The sequence below is a fragment of the Pleurodeles waltl genome, chromosome 5, assembly GCF_031143425.1.
Source record: "Pleurodeles waltl isolate 20211129_DDA chromosome 5, aPleWal1.hap1.20221129, whole genome shotgun sequence".
Classification (NCBI taxonomy): domain Eukaryota; kingdom Metazoa; phylum Chordata; class Amphibia; order Caudata; family Salamandridae; genus Pleurodeles; species Pleurodeles waltl.
The window spans coordinates 70,098,839-70,121,224 of NC_090444.1; the positions used below are offsets into that span (position 1 = coordinate 70,098,839).

Genomic DNA, 22,386 nt, shown 5'->3' on the forward strand with positions numbered 1-22,386 from the left:
TTTTCAGCGTCTGTTCAGGTTCGACATCTTCTGAGTCCGAATCCTCGATGGAGAAGGCTTCCTCTTCTTCTTCCATCTGTTTTTGTCCTGTCGGCACTGACGCCATCTGTAGTCTTCTTGCTCTTCGGTCCCTTAAAGTCTTTCTGGACCGAAATGCTCGACAGTATCCTCCTTGTGTTCTGGAGACAGGCATAAATTACAGACCAGATGCTGATCTGTAGAAGGATACTTGTTGTGACATTCGGGGCAGAAGCGGAATGGGGTCCGTTCCATTAGCCTTGAAGACGCACGTGGTCGGGCCAACCAGGCCCCGCCGGGGAATCTAAAACCCCGAAGGGCCACCGGAGCTCTTCCAAATTCGGTGTTGATCTGTTGTATCTAACCCGATACCGAACGCAAACAATACCGTCAAATTTTCCGAGATTTTCACTAACTTTCCGAACCGAAGCGCAGAGCAAAAAGGAACACGTCCGAACCAGATGGCGGAAAGAAAACAATCTAAGATGGAGTCGACGCCCATGCGCAATGGAGCCAAAAGGGGAGGAGTCCCTCGATCTTGTGACTCGAAAAGACTTCTTCGAAGAAAAACAACTTGTAACACTCCGAGCCCAACACTAGATGGCGCGATGTGCAAAGCATGTGTATCTGCAGCTACACATGCCATCGAAAATAAAAATACATGCTATTTTTGTAAATTGGTGTGGATCTCCTTGAATTGCGTGTCTCATTTATAGACTGTATATTTGCAGATATCTCACACTTCTCTCTGATTAGCCCAAGCCTGCCAGACGATGCTATCCATTAAAAGAGCACATTGGGATTGCTAGCGCAAGCCCCTGTCCACTAGTAAGGAAACCCTGGACTCTGAACGATATACCTCATGTTGTCATATAAAGAGCCAGCTTCCATCACAGAATCACAAATTGGTGACCCGTATGGCCTTATTAAATGCAAGATAGATAGTAATCATTTAAGCAAACTACAACAGCATATCCAGTAACAACAAGCAATGCACTGAGCAGATGTGTGAATAGCAAGTGCAACCTCCCCCTGTTGAAATACTCAAGGCCTTGTACACGCTGCAACGACTTAACACTTACAGCATCGTACTCCTCCACAGTATTGAACCTCTCCTTCTGGATACGGGTCATGTACAGGACATCAGTGTCAAGAAGAGCCTCTTCGATGTTCTCAAACTCTTCCTGTAAAAGAGGATAGCTGTCATATTCACATATTCATGCAATTGGTCTTTCTCCTTTCTCCTTTGTGCAAAGAACTGCAGTGATACTCTTCTGTTGCCTGGACAAGTATCCCGGCATGTGGGGGGTCCGAAAACTTTGGACTCTTTAAGGCAATCTGTCTTACTAAGGAAAAGTTAGCGATACTCATTACAACAGACAATATGACGAGATAGGGGTAAAAAAACATCAAAACAAATTAAAACAAGAGCACTTTCTTCAAAGAAAGACCAACCCGGAAATTAAAGAGGAAATTAAAGGATGATTTAAATAGCTTTTGGGATGTGCAACTTCAATTTGTCGATGTCAACTAGGCCCGTCATGGATATTGTTACTAATGTCTAGAGAAAGATAGTGAACCTGCTTCTCTGCATTAGTATTCCGAAAAAATAAACAGCAGCATTGCGACAGCATCTTCTCAAGGGTACTATGCATTGTCTCACCTGCTTAATTCCCTTAGAAGCTACAAAGTGTATGATCTCTGACGGCATGCGCAGGTTCTTGGGGGTGACGTAGCGCAGATTCACACGGTACTGGGTCAGCAGACATGCCAGTGAGTGCACGGTACGACCATGCTTCAGGTCCCCGACCATAGTGATCTTTTTGAAATAAGGAAAAAAACATACACGATTTAATACAGCACAGAGCAGAAGTGTGCTTTTTACACTCCGAGTTCCACAAGAGAAAGACAAAAGAAAACTCTGGATGGGAATCTTATATTACCTGCCCACAACTCCTGGAACGGAGTTTGGCTTGTGGGGGAGGAGTGGGGACATTTTGTCCTTTTTTAGGACAGAACATACTTAAGGATTTTCAAAATGTCTTATTGATTCTTTCACTTTCAGCAAAACACGAGCTTCACCAGTCTGACTTGGGAATCCTTAATCTACTAGCTCTGCCGGAGTGCAAGGTGTGCCATGTAGCTTCAACAGCAACAAAACATGCCGAGCTGTCTACCTCGGTTCACAACTGTTTCTCAGTAAAATAACACATAGAAGGCGTTTGCAGACACAGATTGATCAATTATGAAGAATTTTATTAAATTAGAAAAGTAATTTCTTGGCAAGGATATAAACGTCCATTAGATTCTTTATCTTTTACCAAAGTACTGAATCAAAACTGATAACTTGGGGATGTGTGATAAAGAAATTCCACAATATTTAAGAAAACAAAAAGGTTCAGCATAAGTGCAGTGCCAAACCTAGGCTCAACACTAGCACATACGTTTGAGACTGTGTCCTATGACTGGATGAACAGAAGACCAAGTTACCAACTTGTACAATGCTTCCAATATAGTGATACAAGAAAGCAGTTAACACCACAGACCTCTGACTAAGTGAGCATTAAATCCCCTGAGTAAATGAGCTAAGCTACTGTGAAGAAAACCACACAGAATGGATAGGTTAATTTACAGCCTCCAATGTGTTCTGCAAAGAGGCACCCCAACTGCATCTCTCCTGCCTGAAAACTGCTGTAGCGCAGAGTCCTCACAGGGTCAAAGCATACATGCCTTGCTTCCTCCGCGGAACAGATGTAACAGAATTAAAGTAGTGTAAGGAAATGCCTCCTTGGCATGGTTACCCCCTGACTTTTTGCTTTTGCTGATGCTATGTTTTGAATTGAAAGTGTGATATTTTAAAAGTGGACACAGTGCAATTTTCACAGTTCCTGGGGGAGGTAAGTTATTGTTAGTTCTTGCAGATAAGTAAACCACCCACGGGGTTCAAATTGGGGTCCGAGGTAGCCCACCGTTGGGGGTTCAGAGCAACCCCAAAGTTACCACACCAGCAGCTCAGGGCCGCTCAGGTGCAGAGGTCAAAGCGGTGCCCAAAACACATAGGCTTCAATGGAGGTAAGGGGGTGCCCCGGTTCCAGTCTGCCAGCAGGTAAGTACCCGCGTCTTCGGAGGGCAGACCAGGGGTTTTTTGTAGGCCACCGGAGGAGTAGGAGGGGGGGTGGGGTGGGGGGAAACAAAAGTCAGCACAAAAAGTACACCCTCAGCAGCGCGGGGCAGCCGGGTGCAGTGTGCAAACACGCGTCTGGTTTACAATAGGTTTCTATGAGAGACCAAGGGGTCTCTTCAGCGTTGCAGGCAGGCAAGGGGTGGGCTCCTTGGGGTAGCCACCACCTGGGTAAGGGAGAGGGCCTCCTGGGGGTCACTCCTGCACTGGAGTTCCGATCCTTCAGGTCCTGGGGGCTGCGGGTGCAGGGTCTTTTCCAGGCGTCGGGAATTCAGAGTCAGGCAGTCGCGGTCAGGGGGAGCCTCGGGATTCCCTCTGCAGGCGTCGCTGTGGGGGCTCAGGGGGGACAACTTGGGTTACTCACAGTCTTGGAGTCGCCTGGGGGTCCTCCCTGTAGCGTTGTTTCTTCATCAGTCGAGTCGGGGTCGCCGGGTGCAGTGTTGCAAGTCTTACGCTTCTTGCGGGGATTGCAGGGGTCTTTAAATCTGCTCCTCTGGAAACACAGTTGCAGTCTTTGTTGAACAGAGCCGCTGTTCTCGGGAGTTTCTTGGTTTCTTGGAAGCAGGGCAGTCCTCTGAGGATTCAGGGGTCGCTGGTCCTGGGGAAAGCGTCGCTGGAGCAGTTTTCTTCTGAAGGCAGGAGACAGGCCGGTAGGACTGGGGCCAAAGCAGTTGGTGTCTTTTCTGCAGGGGTTTTTCAGCTCAGCAGTCCTCATCTTCGTAAGTTGCAGGAATCTAAATTCTTAGGTTCAGGGGAGCCCTTAAATACTAAATTTAAGGGCGTGTTTAGGTCTGGGGGGTTAGTAGCCAATGGCTACTAGCCCTGAGGGTGGGTACACCCTCTTTGTGCCTCCTCCCAAGGGGAGGGGGTCACATTCCTATCCCTATTGTGGGAATCCTCCATCTGCAAGATGGAGGATTTCTAAAAGTTAGAGTCACTTCAGCTCAGGACACCTTAGGGGCTGTCCTGACTGGCCAGTGACTCCTCCTTGTTTTTCTCATTATCTTCTCTGGCCTTGCCACCAAAAGTGGGGCCGTGGCCGGAGGGGGTGGGCAACTCCACTAGCTGGAGTGTCCTGTGGTGCTGGAACAAAGGGGGTGAGCCTTTGAGGCTCACCGCCAGGTGTTACAGCTCCTGCCTGGGGGAGGTGATAGCATCTCCATCCAGTGCAGGCTTTGTTACTGGCCTCAGAGTGACAAAGGCACTCTCGCCATGGGGCCAGCAACACGTCCCGAGTGTGGCAGGCTGCTAGAACCAGTCAGCCTACACAGTTAGTTGGTTAAGGTTTCAGGGGGCACCTCTAAGGTGCCCTCTGGGGTTTATTTTACAATAAAATGTACACTGGCATCAGTGTGCATTTATTGTGCTGAGAAGTTTGATACCAAACTTCCCAGTTTTCACTGTAGCCTTTATGGTGCTGTGGAGTTCGTGTTTGACAGACTCCCAGACCATATACTCTTATGGCTACCCTGCACTTACAATGTCTAAGGTTTGGCTTAGACACTGTAGGGGCACGGTGCTCATGCACTGGTGCCCTCACCTATGGTATAGTGCACCCTGCCTTAGGGCTGTAAGGCCTGCTAGAGGGGTGACTTATCTATACTGCATAGGCAGTGTGAGGTTGGCATGGCACCCTGAGGGGAGTGCCATGTCGACTTACTTGTTTTGTCCTCACCAGCACACACAAGCTGGCAAGCAGTGTGTCTGTGCTGAGTGAGGGGTCCCCAGGGTGGCATAAGATATGCTGCAGCCCTTAGAGACCTTCCCTGGCATCAGGGCCCTTGGCACCAGGGGTATCAGTTACAAGGGACTTACCTGGATGCCAGGTGTGCCAATTGTGGGAAGAAAAGTACAGGTTAGGGAAAGAACACTGGTGCTGGGGCCTGGTTAGCAGGCCTCAGCACACTTTCAATTCAAAACAGAGCATCAGCAAAGGCAAAAAGTCAGGGGGTAACCATGCCAAGGAGGCATTTCTTACACCTGCTAACCAGGCCCGAGCACCAGTGTTCTTTCCCTAACCTGTACTTTTGTTCACACAATTGGCACACCCTGGCATCCAGGTAAGTCCCTTGTAACTGGTACCCCTGGTACCAAGGGCCCTGATGCCAGGGAAGGTCTCTAAGGACTGCAGCATATCTTATGCCACCCTGGAGACCCCTCACTCAGCACGGACACACTGCTTGCCAGCTTGTGTGTGCTGGTGAGGACAAAACGAGTAAGTCGACATGGCACTCCCCTCAGGGTGCCATGCCAACCTCACACTGCCTATGCAGTATAGATAAGTCACCCCTCTAGCAGGCCTTACAGCCCTAAGGCAGGGTGCACTATACAATGGGTGAGGGCACCAGTGCCTGAGCACTGTGCCCCTACAGTGTCTAAGCCAAACCTTAGACATTGTAAGTGCAGGGTAGCATAAGAGTATATGGTCTGGGAGTCTGTCAAACACGAACTCCACAGCACCATAATGGCTACACTGAAAACTGGGAAGTTTGGTATCAAACATCTCAGCACATATAATTCACACTGATGCTAGTGTACATTTTATTGTAAAATACACCCCAGAGGGCACCTTAGAGGTGCCCCCTGAAACCTTAACCAACTACCTGTGTAGGCTGACTGGTTTTAGCTGACTGGTTTTAGCAGCCTGCCACACTCGAGACATGTTGCTGGCCACATGGGGAGAGTGCCTTTGTCACTCTGTGGCCAGTAACAAAGCCTGCACTGGGTGGAGATGCTATCACCTCCCCCAGGCAGGAGCTGTAACACCTGGCGGTGAGCCTCAAAGGCTCACCCCCTTTGTTCAAGCACCACAGGGCACTGCAACTAGTGGAGTTGCCCACCCCCTCCGGCCACGGCCCCACTTTTGGCGGCAAAGCCGGAGGAAATAATGAGAATAACAAGGAGGAGTCACTGGCCAGTCAGGACAACCCCTAAGGTGTCCTGAGCTGAAGTGACTAACTTTTAGAAATCCTCCATCTTGCAGATGGAGGATTCCCCCAATAGGGATAGGAATGTGACCCCCCTCCCCTTGGGAGGAGGCACAAAGAGGGTGTACTCACCCTCAGGGCTAGTAGCCATTGGCTACTAACCCCCCAGACCTAAACACGCCCTTAAATTTAGTATTTAAGGGCTACCCTGAACCTAAGAATTTAGATTCCTGCAACTTAAGAAGAAGAGGCCTGCTGAGCTGAAAAACCCTGCAGAGAAGACGGAGACACCAACTGCTTTGGCCCCAGCCCTACCGGCCTGTCTCCCTTCTTCGGAAGAAAACTGCTCAGGCGACGCTTTCCCCAGGACCAGCGACCTCTGAATCCTCAGAGGACTGCCCTGCTTCCAAAAGACCAAGAAACTCCAGAGAACAGCGGCCCTGCTCAACAAAGACTGCAACTTTGTTTCCAGAGGAGCAGATTTAAAGACCCCTGTAATTCCCGCCAGAAGCGTGAGACTAGCAACACTGCACCCGGCGACCCTGACTCGACTGATGGAGAAACAACACCTCAGGGAGGACCCTCCGGCGACTCCGAGACTGTGAGTAACCAAAGTTGTCCCCCCAGAGCCCCCACAGCGATGCCTGCAGAGGGAATCCCGAGGCTCCCCCTGACCGCGACTGCCTGACTCTAAAATACCGACGCCTGGAAAAGACCCTGCACCCGCAGCCCCCAGGACCTGAAGGATCGGAACTCCAGTGCAGGAGTGACCCCTAGGAGGCCCTCTCTCTTGCCCAGGTGGTGGCTACCCCGAGGAGCCCCCCCCTTGCCTGCATCGCTGAAGAGACCCCTTGGTCTCTCATAGAAACCTATTGAAAACCTGACGCGTGTTTGCACACTGCACCCGGCCGCCCCCGAGCTGCTGAGGGTGTACTTTCTGTGCTGACTTGTGTCCCCCCCGGTGCCCTACAAAACCCCGTGGTCTGCCCTCCGAAGACGCGGGTACTTACCTGCTGGCAGACTGGAACCGGGGCACCCCCTTCTCCATTGAAGCCTGTGTGTTTTGGGCACCTCTTTGACCTCTGCACCTGACCGGCCCCGAGCTGCTGGTGTGGTGACTTTGGGGTTGCTCTGAACCCCCAACGGTGGGCTACCTTGGACCCCAATTTGAACCCCGTAGGTGGTTTACTTACCTGCAAGAGCTAACAATAACTTACCTCCCCCAGGAACTGTTGAAAATTGCACGGTGTCCACTTTTAAAATAGCTATATGTGTTTTATGTAAAAAGTATATATGCTACTGTGATTATTCGAAGTTCCTAAAGTACTTACCTGCAATACCTTTCAAATGAGATATTACATGTAGAATTTGAACCTGTGGTTCTTAAAATAAACTAAGAAAATATATTTTTCTATACAAAAACCTATTGGCCTGGAATTGTCTCCGAGTGTGTGCTCCTCATTTATTGCCTATGTGTATGTATAACAAATGCTTAATACTACTCTTTTGATAAGCCTACTGCTCGATCACACACCCACAAAATAGAGCATTAGTTTTATCTCTTTTTGCCACTATCTTACCTCTTGGACTCTGTGCATACTATTCCTTACTTTGAAATAGTGCATACAGAGCCAACTTCCTACATTGGTGGATCAGCGGTGGGGTACAAGACTTTGCATTTGCTGGACTACTCAGCCAATACCTGATCACACGACAAATTCCAAAAATTGTCATTAGAAATTGATTTTTGCAATTTGAACTAAATTTCTAAATTTTTAAAAGTCCTGCTAGGGCCTTGTGTTAGTCAAGTTGAAATTAATGATTTGATTTTAAATAGCTGTAATGTTTAACTGAGAGGGCAAGGCTCTCCTACATAACAAACGGTGTAGGAAAGTGCCTTCTTTTGACCTGGCTGCCCCCAAACTGTTTGCCTGGTACTGAAAATGTCACTTACCCAGTGTACATCTGTTCGTGGCATCAGTCGCTGGAGATTCACATGTTCTGCATAGCTCGCCATCTGGTGTTGGGTCGGAGTGTTACAAGTTGTTTTTCTTCGAAGAAGTCTTTCGAGTCACGGGACCGAGTGACGCCTCCTTCTGTCTCCATTGCGCATGGGCGTCGACTCCATCTTCGATTATTTTCCTCGCAGAGGGAGAGGTAGGAGTTGTGTTGTAGTAATAGTGCCCATGCGATGGAGTGACTAAGTATGTACCTATTTAAGGTTAAAATAATATATATACAAATATACAAAGTTGAAGCTAACTTCCGAATTGTTACAGGCTCCCGGGGAGGTGGGTGGGCACATGTGAATCTCCAGCGACTGATGCCACGAACAGATGTACACTGGGTAAGTGACATTTTCAGTTCGATGGTGTAGGAAGTTGGCTCTGTATGTGCTATTTCAAAGTAAGGAATAGCATGCACAGAGTCCAAGGGTTCCCCTTAGAGGTAAAATAGTGGTAAAAAGAGATAATACTAATGCTCTATTTTGTAGTAGTGTGGTCGAGCAGTAGGCTTATCCAAGGAGTAGTGTTAAGCATTTGTTGTACATACACATAGACAATAAATGAGGTACACACACTCAGAGACAAATCCAGCCAATAGGTTTTGTATAGAAAATGAAAATGTCACTTACCCAGTGTACATCTGTTCGTGGCATCAGTCGCAGTAGATTCGCATGTTCTGCAATAGCTCGCCATCTGGTGTTGGGCCGGAGTGTTACAAGTTGTTTTTCTTCGAAGAAGTCTTTCGAGTCACGGGACCGAGTGACTCCTCCTTTTGTCTCCATTGCGCATGGGCGTCGACTCCATCCTCGATTGTTTTTCCCCGCAGAGGGTGAGGTAGGAGTTGAATTGTAGTAATAGTGCCCATGCAATGGAGTGACTAAGTATGCACTTATTTAAGGTTGAGATGATACATATATAAATAATTGAAGGTAACTTCCAAACTGCTACAGGCTCCCGGGGAGGTGGGTGGGCACATGCGAATCTACTGCGACTGATGCCACGAACAGATGTACACTGGGTAAGTGACATTTTCAGTTCGATGGCATCTGTCGCTGTAGATACGCATGTTCTGCAATAGACTAGTAAGCAGTTATTTCCCCAAAAGCGGTGGATCAGCCTGTAGGAGTGGAAGTAGTCTGAAATAATGTCCTTAATACAGCTTGACCTACTGTGGCTTGTTGTGCGGATAACACGTCTACACAGTAGTGCTTGGTGAATGTGTGAGGCGTAGACCATGTGGCTGCCTTACATATTTCTTGCATTGGGATGTTTCCTAGAAAGGCCATGGTAGCACCTTTTTTTCTGGTTGAGTGTGCCCTTGGTGTAATGGGCAGCTGTCGTTTAGCTTTAAGGTAGCAGATTTGGATGCACTTAACTATCCATCTGGCTATACCTTGTTTTGAAATTGGGTTTCCTGCATGAGGTTTTTGAAATGCAATAAAGAGTTGTTTAGTCTTTCTGATGTTCTTTGTTCTGTCAATGTAATACATTAATGCTCTTTTGACATCTAATGTATGTAGTGCCCTTTCAGCTACGGTATCTGGCTGTGGAAAGAACACCGGAAGTTCCACTGTTTGATTTAGATGGAACGGTGAAATAACCTTTGGCAAAAATTTAGGATTGGTCCTTAGGACGACTTTATTTTTGTGTAGTTGTATAAAAGGTTCCTGTATAGTAAACGCCTGAATCTCGCTTACTCTTCTCAGGGAAGTAATGGCGATGAGAAATGCCACCTTCCAGGTTAGGAACTGTATGTCGCAGGAGTGCATGGGTTCAAAAGGTGGACCCATAAGTCTAGTTAGGACAACATTTAGGTTCCATGAAGGAACAGGTAGTGTTCTTGGTGGTATAATTCTCCTAAGGCCCTCCATGAATGCTTTAATGACTGGTATTTTATATAGGGAAGTTGAATAGGTAGTCTGCAGGTATGCAGATATTGCTGCAAGGTGAATCTTAATGGAAGAGAAAGCTAGGTTAGATTTTTGTAAGTGAAGCAAGTAACCCACTACATGTTCTGGAGTTGTGTGTAATGGTTGTATTTGATTAATATGGCAGTAGCAAACAAACCTCTTCCATTTACTTGCATAGCAGTGCCTGGTGGATGGCCTTCTTGCTTGTTTTATGACTTCCATACATTCTTGGGTAAGTTGTAAGTGCCCGAATTCTAGGATTTCAGGAGCCAGATTGCTAGATTCAGCGATGCTGGATCTGGGTGTCTGATCTTTTGGTTGTGCTGTGTCAACAGATCTGGCCTGTTGGGCAATTTGATGCAGGGTACCACTGATAGGTCTAGCAGCGTTGTGTACCAGGGTTGCCTTGCCCAAGTTGGTGCTATCAATATGAGTTTGAGTTTGCTTTGACTGAGTTTGTTTACCAGGTAAGGAAGGAGAGGGAGAGGAGGAAAAGCGTAAGCAAATATCCCTGACCAGTTCATCCATAGGGCATTGCCTTGGGATTGTTTGTGTGGGTATCTGGATGCGAAGTTTTGGCATTTTGCGTTCTCCCTTGTCGCAAACAAGTCTATCTGAGGTGTTCCCCAGAGTTTGAAATAAGTGTTCAGTATTTGGGGGTGAATTTCCCATTCGTGGACCTGTTGGTGATCTCGAGAGAGATTGTCTGCGAGTTGATTTTGTATCCCTGGTATAAACTGTGCAATTAGGCGAATTTGGTTGTGAATTGCCCAATGCCAAATTTTTTGTGCTAACATGCTTAACTGCGTGGAGTGCGTCCCTCCCTGCTTGTTTAGATAATACATTGTTGTCATGTTGTCTGTTTTGACGAGAATGTATTTGTGAACTATTATTGGTTGGAAAGCTTTTAGTGCTTGAAAAACTGCAAGAAGTTCTAGGTGATTGATATGCAGTTTTGTTTGATGTACGTTCCATTGTCCTTGTATGCTGTGTTGATCGAGGTGTGCTCCCCACCCTGTCATGGAAGCATCTGTTGTTATTACGTATTGTGGCACTGGGTCTTGAAAAGGCCGCCCCTTGTTTAAATTTATGTTGTTCCACCACAGAAGCGAGAGGTAAGTTTGGCGGTCTATTAACACCAGATCTAGAAGGTGACCCTGTGCTTGAGACCACTGTGATGCTAGGCATTGTTGTAAGGGCCTCATGTGCAGTCTTGCGTTTGGGACAATGGCTATGCATGATGACATCATGCCTAGGAGTTGTAATACCATCTTTGCTTGTATCTTTTGTGTTGGATACATGCGTTGTATGATGGTGTTGAAATTTTGAATTCTTTGTGGACTTGGAGTGGCTACTCCCTTTGATGTGTCTATTATGGCTCCCAGGTATTGTTGTACCTTGCGTGGCCGAATCTTGGATTTTGTGAAATTGACGGTGAACCCTAGTTTGAAGAGGGTTTGTATGATATGATTTGTGTGATTTGAGCACTCTATTAACGAATGGGCCTTGATTAGCCAGTCGTCTAGATATGGGAACACATGTATTTGCTGCCTTCTGATGTGTGCAGCGACTACCGCTAGACATTTGGTAAAGACTCTTGGTGCGGTTGTTAATCCGAAAGGCAGTACCTTGAATTGGTAATGTATTCCTTTGAATACAAACCTTAGGTATTTCCTGTGCGATGGGTGAATTGGTATATGGAAATAAGCATCCTTGAGGTCTAAAGTTGCCATGTAGTCGTGCAGCTTTAGCAATGGCAATACTTCTTGTAGTGTGACCATGTGGAAGTGGTCTGATTTGATGAAAGTGTTGACTACTCTGAGGTCTAGGATTGGTCTCAGTGTTTTGTCCTTCTTTGGTATCAGAAAGTACAGTGAGTAAACTCCTGTGTTTATTTGTGTGTTTGGCACTAATTCTATTGCATTCTTTTGCAATAGTGCCTGCACTTCTATCTCTAGGAGATTGGAATGGTGTGTTGTTAAATTTTGTGCTTTTGGTGGTATGTTTGGAGGGAACTGTAGAAATTCTATGCAGTAACCATGTTGGATAATTGCTAGAACCCAAGTGTCTGTAGTGATTTCCTCCCATGCTTTGTAATAATGACCTATTCGTCCCCCCACTGGTGTTGTGTGGAGGGGGTGAGTGACATGTGAGTCACTGTTTAGTAGTAGGGGTTTTGGGGCTTTGGAATCTTCCTCTATTTCTAGGGAATTGCCCTCCTCTATATTGTCCCCGAAAACCTCCTCTATACTGTCCTTGGTAACTGGACGGTGTGGCTTGTGAGGTGCTGGCTTGTGTGCTTTGACCCCGAAACCCCCCTCGAAAGGGCGGTTTACGGAATGAGCTGTAATTCCCTCTGCTCTGCGGGGAGTAGAGTGCGCCCATGGCTTTGGCAGTGTCCGTATCTTTTTTGAGTTTCTCAATCGCTGTGTCCACTTCTGGACCGAACAGTTCTTTTTCATTAAAAGGCATATTGAGAACTGCTTGTTGAATCTCTGGTTTAAATCCAGACGTTCGGAGCCATGCATGCCTTCTGATAGTTACAGATGTATTAATTGTCCGTGCAGCTGTATCTGCAGCGTCCATGGAGGAGCGGATCTGGTTGTTGGAGATGGCCTGTCCCTCCTCAACCACTTGTTTTGCCCTATTTTGGAAGTCTTTGGGCAGATGTTCAATGAGATGTTGCATCTCGTCCCAGTGGGCTCTGTCATAGCGCGCAAGTAGTGCCTGGGAGTTCGCGATGCGCCACTGGTTTGCAGCTTGTGCTGCGACTCTTTTACCAGCTGCATCAAACTTGCGGCTTTCTTTATCTGGGGGTGGTGCATCTCCAGATGTGTGAGAGTTGGCCCTTTTCCTAGCTGCTCCTACAACAACAGAGTCTGGTGGCAGCTGTGTTGTGATGAAAGCCGGGTCTGTAGGAGGCGGCTTATACTTTTTTTCCACCCTTGGTGTGATTGCCCTACTTTTGACCGGGTCCTTAAATATGTCTTTTGCGTGCCGGAGCATACCAGGGAGCATAGGCAGGCTTTGGTAGGAGCTGTGGGTGGAGGAGAGTGTGTTGAACAGGAAATCATCCTCGACCTGTTCTGAGTGGAGGCTTACGTTGTGAAATTGTGCTGCTCTAGCCACCACCTGAGAGTACGCGGTGCTGTCTTCTGGTGGAGATGGTTTTGTAGGGTATGCCTCTGGGCTGTTATCTGACACTGGGGCGTCGTATAGGTCCCATGCGTCCTGGTCTTGGTCACCCTGGCTCATGGTGGTGTGAGCTGGGGAGTGTGATGGCGTTTGTGCTGGTGAAACGTTAATCACGGGCGGAGGAGAGGGTGGTGGTGTAACTCTTTTCACCACTTTTGGTTGTGGTGCTTGTTCCGTCTGGAACTCCAACCTTCTCTTTCTCCTAATGGGGGGAAGGGTGCTTATTTTTCCTGTCCCCTGCTGAATGAAGATACGCTTTTGCGTATGGTCCACATCAGTTGCTTGTAGCTCTTCCTCAAACCTATGCTTCTGCATTTGGGAGGTTAGCGAGTGCTCTTCTGTATAAGAGCCTGAAGCTGGGTCGCTTGCAGTTTGTTTCGGCGTCGAAACTGTGTCTGCGTGTTTTTTCGGCTCCGAGGTGACTTTTTTCCTTTTCGGGGCCGAAACCTCTCGGCGTCGATCTGTTTCGGTGCCGCTGTCTCGGCGTCGAGCCGTGTCCACACCGGCATCTCGGTGTCGAGGCTTGTCTCCAGCACTTTCTCGGTCCCGAGAAGGCTGCGTGCCGGTGTCTCGACCGGAGTCGGACGATCTCGGCACTGTTTTGGCCTTTTTCGGTGCCGACGGTCGGTCACCGAATTTATGGGTGGAGCCATGGCCTGGTGGCAGTGGCGTCCCCTGGGCCTTGTAAATGTTTCTTTGTGTGGTTTTCGACGTCTTACTCACGGTTTGTGTATCGTCGAATCCTTCGGAGTCTGAGTCTTGGATCGAGAAGGTACCTTCCTCTTCCTGTTCCTCGAACTCCCGTCGGGCTGTCGGTGCGGACGCCATTTGAAGTCTTCTGGCTCGACGGTCTCGGAGTGTTTTTCTGGACCGGAACGCACGACAGGCCTCGCAGGTGTCTTCGCTGTGCTCCGGTGACAGGCACAGGTTGCAGACCAAGTGTTGGTCTGTGTAGGGGTATTTATTGTGGCATTTGGGGCAGAAACGGAACGGGGTCCGTTCCATCGGCGTTCTTCAGCACGCGGTCGGGCCGACCAGGCCCCGACGGGGGATCGAAAAACTACCCCGAAGGGCACCGGAGCTCTTCGATCTTCGATGCGGTGTTGAATGTAGGTATGCCGATCCCGAACGCAACAATACCGACGAAAATCTTCCGAAATTAACTATTTTTTTCTGTTCCGAAACTCGGAGCGACAGGAACACGTCCGAACCCGATGGCGGAAAAAAAACAATCGAGGATGGAGTCGACGCCCATGCGCAATGGAGACAAAAGGAGGAGTCACTCGGTCCCGTGACTCGAAAGACTTCTTCGAAGAAAAACAACTTGTAACACTCCGGCCCAACACCAGATGGCGAGCTATTGCAGAACATGCGTATCTACAGCGACAGATGCCATCGAACATATATTTTCTTAGTTTATTTTAAGAACCACAGGTTCAAATTTAACATGTAATATCTTGTTTGAAAGGTATTGCAGGTAAGTACATTAGGAAATTTGAATCATCTCAATTGCATGTATACTTTTCAAGTTATTCACAAATAGCTATTTTAAAAGTAGACAGTGCAATTTTCACAGTTCCTGGGGGAGGTAAGTTTTTGTTAGTTTTACCAGGTAAGTAAGACACTTACAGGGTTCAGTTCTTGGTCCAAGGTAGCCCACCGTTGGGGGTTCAGAGCAACCCCAAAGTTACCACACCAGCAGCTCAGGGCCGGTCAGGTGCAGAGTTCAAAGTGGTGCCCAAAACGCGTAGGCTTCAATGGAGAGAAGGGGGTGCCCCGGTTCCAGTCTGCCAGCAGGTAAGTACCCGCGTCTTCGGAGGGCAGACCAGGGGGGTTTTGTAGGGCACCGGGGGGGACACAAGCCCACACAGAAATTTCACCCTCAGCGGCGCGGGGGCGGCCGGGTGCAGTGTTAGAACAAGCGTCGGGTTCGCAATGGAAGTCAATGAGAGATCAAGGGATCTCTTCAGCGCTGCAGGCAGGCAAGGGGGGGCTTCCTCGGGGAAACCTCCACTTGGCCAAGGGAGAGGGACTCCTGGGGGTCACTTCTGCAGTGAAAGTCCGGTCCTTCAGGTCCTGGGGGCTGCGGGTGCAGGGTCTTTTCCAGGCGTCGGGACTTAGGTTTCAGAGAGTCGCGGTCAGGGGAAGCCTCGGGATTCCCTCTGCAGGCGGCGCTGTGGGGGCTCAGGGGGGACCGGTTTTGGTACTCACAGTCGTAGAGTAGTCCGGGGGTCCTCCCTGAGGTGTTGGTTCTCCACCAGCCGAGTCGGGGTCGCCGGGTGCAGTGTTGCAAGTCTCACGCTTCTTGCGGGGAGATTGCAGGGTTCTTTAAAGCTGCTCCTTTGGATAAAGTCGCAGTCTTTTTGGAGCAGGTCCGCTGTCCTCTGGAGTTTCTTGTTGTCGTCGAAGCAGGGCAGTCCTCAGAGGATTCAGAGGTCGCTGGTCCCTTTGGAAGGCATCGCTGGAGCAGAGTTCTTTGGAAGGCAGGAGACAGGCCGGTGAGTTTCTGGAGCCAAGGCAGTTGTTGTCTTCTGGTCTTCCTCTGCAGGGGTTTTCAGCTAGGCAGTCCTTCTTCTTGTTGTTGCAGGAATCTAAATCTTTAGGTTCAGGGAAGCCCTTAAATACAAAATTTAAGGGCGTGTTTAGGTCTGGGGGGTTAGTAGCCAATGGCTACTAGCCCTGAGGGTGGGTACACCCTCTTTGTGCCTCCTCCCAAGGGGAGGGGGTCACATCCCTAATCCTATTGGGGGAATCCTCCATCTGCAAGATGGAGGATTTCTAAAAGTTAGAGTCACCTCAGCTCAGGACACCTTAGGGTCTGTCCTGACTGGCCAGTGACTCCTCCTTGTTATTCTCATTATTTTCTCCGGCCTTGCCGCCAAAAGTGGGGGCCGGGGCCGGAGGGGGCGGGCAACTCCACTAGCTGGAGTGTCCTGCGGTGCTGTGACAAAGGGGTGAGCCTTTGAGGCTCACCGCCAGGTGTTACAGCTCCTGCCTGGGGGAGGTGTTAGCATCTTCACCCAGTGCAGGCTTTGTTACTGGCCTCAGAGTGACAAAGGCACTCTCCCCATGGGGCCAGCAACATGTCTCTAGTGTGGCAGGCTGCTGGAACCAGTCAGCCTACACAGATAGTCGGTTAAGTTTCAGGGGGCACCTCTAAGGTGTCCTCTGTGGTGTATTTTACAATAAAATGTACACTGGCATCAGTGTGCATTTATTGTGCTGAGAAGTTTGATACCAAACTTCCCAGTTTTCAGTGTAGCCATTATGGTGCTGTGGAGTTCGTGTAAAACAGACTCCCAGACCATATACTCTTATGGCTACCCTGCACTTACAATGTCTAAGGTTTTGCTTAGACACTGTAGGGGCACAGTGCTCATGCACTGGTACCCTCACCTATGGTATAGTGCACCCTGCCTTAGGGCTGTAAGGCCTGCTAGAGGGGTGTCTTACCTATACTGCATAGGCAGTGAGAGGCTGGCATGGCACCCTGAGGGGAGTGCCATGTCGACTTACTCATTTTGTTCTCACTAGCACACACAAGCTGGTAAGCAGTGTGTCTGTGCTGAGTGAGGGGTCTCTTAGGGTGGCATAATACATGCTGCAGCCCTTAGAGACCTTCCCTGGCATCAGGGCCCTTGGTACCAGAGGTACCAGTTACAAGGGACTTATCTGGATGCCAGGGTGTGCCAATTGTGGAATCAAAAGTACAGGTTAGGGAAAGAACACTGGTGCTGGGGCCTGGTTAGCAGGCCTCAGCACACTTTCAATTCAAAACATAGCATCAGCAAAGGCAAAAAGTCAGGGGGTAACCATGCCAAGGAGGCATTTCCTTACACAACCCCCCCCCCCCCCAAACGAAAGAGGATGAGATTAACCTTTCCCAAGAGAGTCTTCATTTTCTAAGTGGAAGAACCTGGAAAGGCCATCTGCATTGGCATGGGCAGTCCCAGGTCTGTGTTCCACCATAAAGTCCATTCCCTGTAGGGAGATGGACCACCTCAACAGTTTTGGATTTTCACCTTTCATTTGCATCAGCCATCTGAGAGGTCTGTGGTCAGTCTGAACTAGGAAGTGAGTACCAAAGAGGTATGGTCTCAGCTTCTTCAGGGACCAAACCACAGCAAAGGCCTCCCTCTCAATGGCACTCCAACGCTGCTCCCTGGGGAGTAACCTCCTGCTAATGAAAGCAACAGGCTGGTCAAGGACATCATCATTTGTTTGGGACAAAACTGCCCCTATCCCATGTTCAGAAGCATCTGTTTGCACAATGAACTGCTTGGAGTAATCTGGAGCTTTTAGAACTGGTGCTGTGCACATAGCTTGTTTCAGGGTGTCAAAGGCCTGTTGGCATTCTACAGTCCAGTTTACTTTCTTGGGCATTTTCTTGGAGGTGAGTTCTGTGAGGGCTGTCACAATGGATCCGTATCCCTTCACAAACCTCCTGTAGTACCCAGTCAAGCCAAGGAATGCCCTGACTTGAGTCTGGGTTTTTGGAGCTGCCCAGTCCAGAATAGTCTGGATCTTAGGCTGGAGTGGCTGAACTTGGCCTCCACCTACAAGGTGTCCCAAGTAAACCACAGTTCCCTGCCCTATCTGGCATTTGGATGCCTTGATAGAGAGGCCTGCAGATTGCAGAGCCTTCAAAACCTTCTTCAGGTGGACCAGGTGATCCTGCCAGGTGGAGCTGAAGACAGCAATATCATCAAGATAAGCTGCACTAAGCCCAGCAAGGACTTGATTCACCAACCTTTGGAAGGTGGCAGGGGCATTCTTTAAACCAAAGGGCATAACAGTGAACTGATAATGCCCATCAGGTGTGGAGAATTCTGTCTTTTCTTTTGCTCCAGGGGCCATTTTGATTTGCCAGTACCCTGCTGTTAAGTCAAAGGTACTTAAGAATTTGGCAGCCCCTAATTTGTCTATTAGCTCATCAGCTCTAGGAATGGGATGAGCATCTGTCTTGGTGACAGAGTTGAGACCTCTGTAGTCCACACAAAACCTCATCTTTCTCTTTCCTTCTTTGGTGTGAGGTTTGGGGACTAAGACCACTGGGCTAGCCCAGGGGCTGGCAGAGTACTCAATTACTCCCATGTCCAGCATCTTGTGGACTTCCACCTTGATGCTTTCCTTAACTTGGTCAGACTGTCTAAATATTTAGTTTTTGACAGGCATGCTGTCCCCTGTGTCCACATCATGGGTACACAGGTGTGTCTGACCAGGGGTTAGGGAAAAGAGTTCAGCAAACTGCTGCAGGACCTTCCTGCAGTCAGACTGCTGTTGGCTAGAGAGGGTGTCTGAGTAGATCACTCCATCTACTGAGCCATCTTTAGGGTCTGATGAGAGGAGATCAGGGAGAGGTTCACTCTCAGCTTCCTGGTCCTCATCTGTTACCATCAACAGATTTACATCAGCCCTGTCATGGAAAAGCTTAAGGCGGTTCACATGGGTCACCCTCTTGGGGCTCCTGCTTGTGCCCAGGTCCACCAGGTAGGTGACCTGACTCTTCCTCTCTAGTACTGGGTAAGGGCCACTCCATTTGTCCTGGAGTGCCCTGGGAGCCACAGGCTCCAGAACCCAGACTTTCTGCCCTGGTTGAAATTCAACCAGTGCAGCCTTTTGGTCATACCACAACTTCTGGAGTTGTTGGCTGGCCTCAAGGTTTTTACTTGCCTTTTCCATGTACTCTGCCATCCTTGAGCGAAGGCCAAGTACATAGTCCACTATGTCTTGTTTAGGCTCATGAAGAGGTCTCTCCCAGCCTTCTTTAACAAGAGCAAGTGGTCCCCTTACAGGGTGGCCAAACAGAAGTTCAAAGGGTGAGAATCCTACTCCCTTCTGAGGCACCTCTCTGTAAGCGAAAAGCAGACATGGCAGGAGGACATCCCATCTCCTTTTGAGTTTTTCTGGGAGCCCCATGATCATGCCCTTTAATGTCTTGTTGAATCTCTCAACAAGGCCATTAGTTTGTGGATGATATGGTGTAGTGAATTTATAAGTCACTCCACACTCATTCCACATGTGTTTTAGGTAAGCTGACATGAAGTTGGTACCTCTGTCAGAAACCACCTCCTTAGGGAAACCCACTCTGGTAAAGATACCAATGAGGGCCTTGGCTACTGCAGGGGCAGTAGTCGACCTAAGGGGAATAGCTTCAGGATACCTAGTAGCATGATCCACTACTACTAGGATGTACATATTTCCTGAGGCTGTGGGAGGTTCTAGTGGACCAACTATGTCCACACCCACTCTTTCAAAGGGGACCCCCACCACTGGAAGTGGAATGAGGGGGGCCTTTGGATGCCCACCTGTCTTACCACTGGCTTGACAGGTGGGGCAGGAGAGGCAAAACTCCTTAACCTTCTGGGACATATTGGGCCAGTAGAAGTGGTTGACTAACCTCTCCCACGTCTTGGTTTGTCCCAAATGCCCAGCAAGGGGAATATCATGGGCTAAGGTCAGAATAAACTCTCTGAAACCCTGAGGCACTACCACTCTCCTAGTGGCACCAGGTTTGGGATCTCTTGCCTCAGTGTACAGGAGTCCATCTTCCCAATAGACCCTATGTGTTCCATTTTTCTTGCCTTTGGACTCTTCAGCAGCTTGCTGCCTAAGGCCTTCAAGAGAGGGACAGGTTTCTTGTCCCTTACACAACTCTTCCCTTGAGGGTCCCCCTGGGCCCAAGAGCTCAACCTGATAAGGTTCCAGCTCCATAGGCTCAGTTCCCTCAGAGGGCAGAACTTCTTCCTGAGAAGAGAGGTTCTCTTTTTGGTGTTGTGTTGCAGCTGGTTTCCCAGCTGACTTTCCTTGTCTCTTGGTAGGCTGGGCCATTTTTCCAGACTCCAGCTCTACTTTTTCACCCTGTGCCTTGCACTGTGCCCTAGTCTTGACACACACCAGTTCAGGGATACCCAGCATGGCTGCATGGGTTTTCAGTTCTACCTCAGCCCATGCTGAGGACTCCAGGTCATTTCCAAGCAAACAGTCTACTGGGATATTTGAGGAGACCACCACCTGTTTCAGGCCATTGACCCCTCCCCACTCTAAAGTTACCATAGCCATGGGATGTACTTTAGTCTGATTGTCAGCGTTGGTGACTGGATACGTTTGTCCAGTCAGGTATTGGCCAGGGGAAACCAGTTTCTCTGTCACCATAGTGACACTGGCACCTGTATCCCTCAGGCCCTCTACACTTGTCCCATTAATTAAGAGCTGCTGCCTGTATTTTTGCATGTTAGGGGGCCAGGCAGCCAGTGTGGCTAAATCCACCCCACCCTCAGAGACTAATGTAGCTTCAGTGTGACACCTGATTTGCTCTGGGCACACTGTTGATCCCACTTGGAGACTGGCCATTCCAGTTTTAGCTGGATGGGAGTTAGAAGTGGTATCTTTCTTGGGACAGGCCTTGTCTCCAGTTTGGTGTCCAGACTGACTACAGTTTCGACACCAGGCCTTTTTGGGATCAAAGTTTTTACCCTTGTACCCAGGATTGTTTTGTGAAGAGGCTCTGGGCCCACCCTCCTGTGCAGGTTTTTGGGGGCCTGTAGAAGACTCTTTACTATTTTTATTTTTGGCTGTCTCACCACCTTTCCCCTGGGGAGGTTTTGTGACCCCTTTCTTTTGGTCACCCCCTGTGGAAGTTTTGGACACCCTAGTCTTGACCCAATGGTCGGCCTTCTTTCCCAATTCTTGGGGAGAAATTGGTCCTAGGTCCACCAGATGCTGATGCAGTTTATCATTGAAACAATTACTTAATAGGTGTTCTTTCACAAATAAATTGTACAGCCCATCATAATCATTTACACCATTTACTTGAATCCAACCATCTAGTGTTTTTACTGAGTAGTCTACAAAGTCAACCCAGGTCTGGCTCGAGGATTTTTGAGCCCCCCTGAATCTAATCCTATACTCCTCAGTGGAGAATCCAAAGCCCTCAATCAGGGTACCCTTCATGAGGTCATAAGATTCTGCATCTTTTTTAGAGAGTGTGAGGAGTCTATCCCTACACTTTCCTGTGAACATTTCCCAAAGGAGAGCACCCCAGTGAGATTTGTTCACTTTTCTGGTTTCACAAGCCCTCTCAAAAGCTGTGAACCATTTGGTGATGTCATCACCATCTTCATATTTAGTTACAATCCCTTTGGGGATTTTCAACATGTCAGGAGAATCTCTGACCCTAGTTGTGTTGCTGCCACCATTGATGGGTCCTAGGCCCATCTCTTGTCTTTCCCTTTCTATGGCTAGGATCTGTCTTTCCAAAGCCAATCTTTTGGCCATCCTGGCTAACTGGATGTCCTCTTCACTGGAGTTATCCTCAGTGATTTCAGAGTTGTTGGTCCCTCCTGTGAGGGAACCAGCATCTCTGACTATTATTTGTGGAGTCAGGGCTTGAGAAGCCCTGTTCTCCCTAGATAGGACTGGTGGGGGGGAATCACCCTCCAAGTCACTATCATCATCCTCTGTGTTGCCATCCTCAGAGGGGTTGGCTCTTTCAAACTCTGCCAACAGCTCCTGGAGCTGTAGTTTGGAAGGTCTGGAGCCCATTGCTATTTTCTTTAGTTTACAGAGTGACCTTAGCTCTCTCATCTGTAGATGGAGGTAAGGTGTGGTGTCGAGTTCCACCACATTCACATCTGTATTAGACATTATGCTTCTAAAAGTTGGAATACTTTTTAAGAATCTAAAACTGGTTCTAGAATCTAATTCAAACTTTTACAAACTTTTAAACTCTAAAAGAAATGCTAAACAGGATCTAACACAAGGCCCTAGCAGGTCTTTTAAGAATTTAGAAAACTTTTCAAATTGCAAAAATCAATTTCTAATGACAATTTTGGAATTTGTCGTGTGATCAGGTATTGGCTGAGTAGTCCAGCAAATGCAAAGTCTTGTACCCCACCGCTGATCCACCAATGTAGGAAGTTGGCTCTGTATGTGCTATTTCAAAGAAAGGAATAGCATGCACAGAGTCCAAGGGTTCCCCTTAGAGGTAAAATAGTGGTAAAAAGAGATAATACTAATGCTCTATTTTGTGGTAGTGTGGTCGAGCAGTAGGCTTATCCAAGGAGTAGTGTTAAGCATTTGTTGTACATACACATAGACAATAAATGAGGTACACACACTCAGAGACAAATCCAGCCAATAGGTTTTGT

General features: G+C 48.4%; 1 protein-coding gene across 5 annotated transcripts in view; it reads right to left on the reverse strand.

Annotated features, from left to right (window-relative positions):
• The window catches only part of CAD (carbamoyl-phosphate synthetase 2, aspartate transcarbamylase, and dihydroorotase), a 617,432-nt gene that overhangs the window by 75,913 nt on the left and 519,133 nt on the right, over positions 1-22,386 (reverse strand). For all 5 annotated transcript variants that reach the window (XM_069233593.1, XM_069233597.1, XM_069233596.1 and 2 more), the window contains 2 exons: positions 1,682-1,837; positions 1,101-1,202 (listed from right to left, as the gene is read on the reverse strand). In XM_069233593.1, the coding sequence (XP_069089694.1) occupies positions 1,101-1,202; positions 1,682-1,837 (258 nt within the window). The remainder of the gene's footprint in view (positions 1-1,100; positions 1,203-1,681; positions 1,838-22,386) is intronic.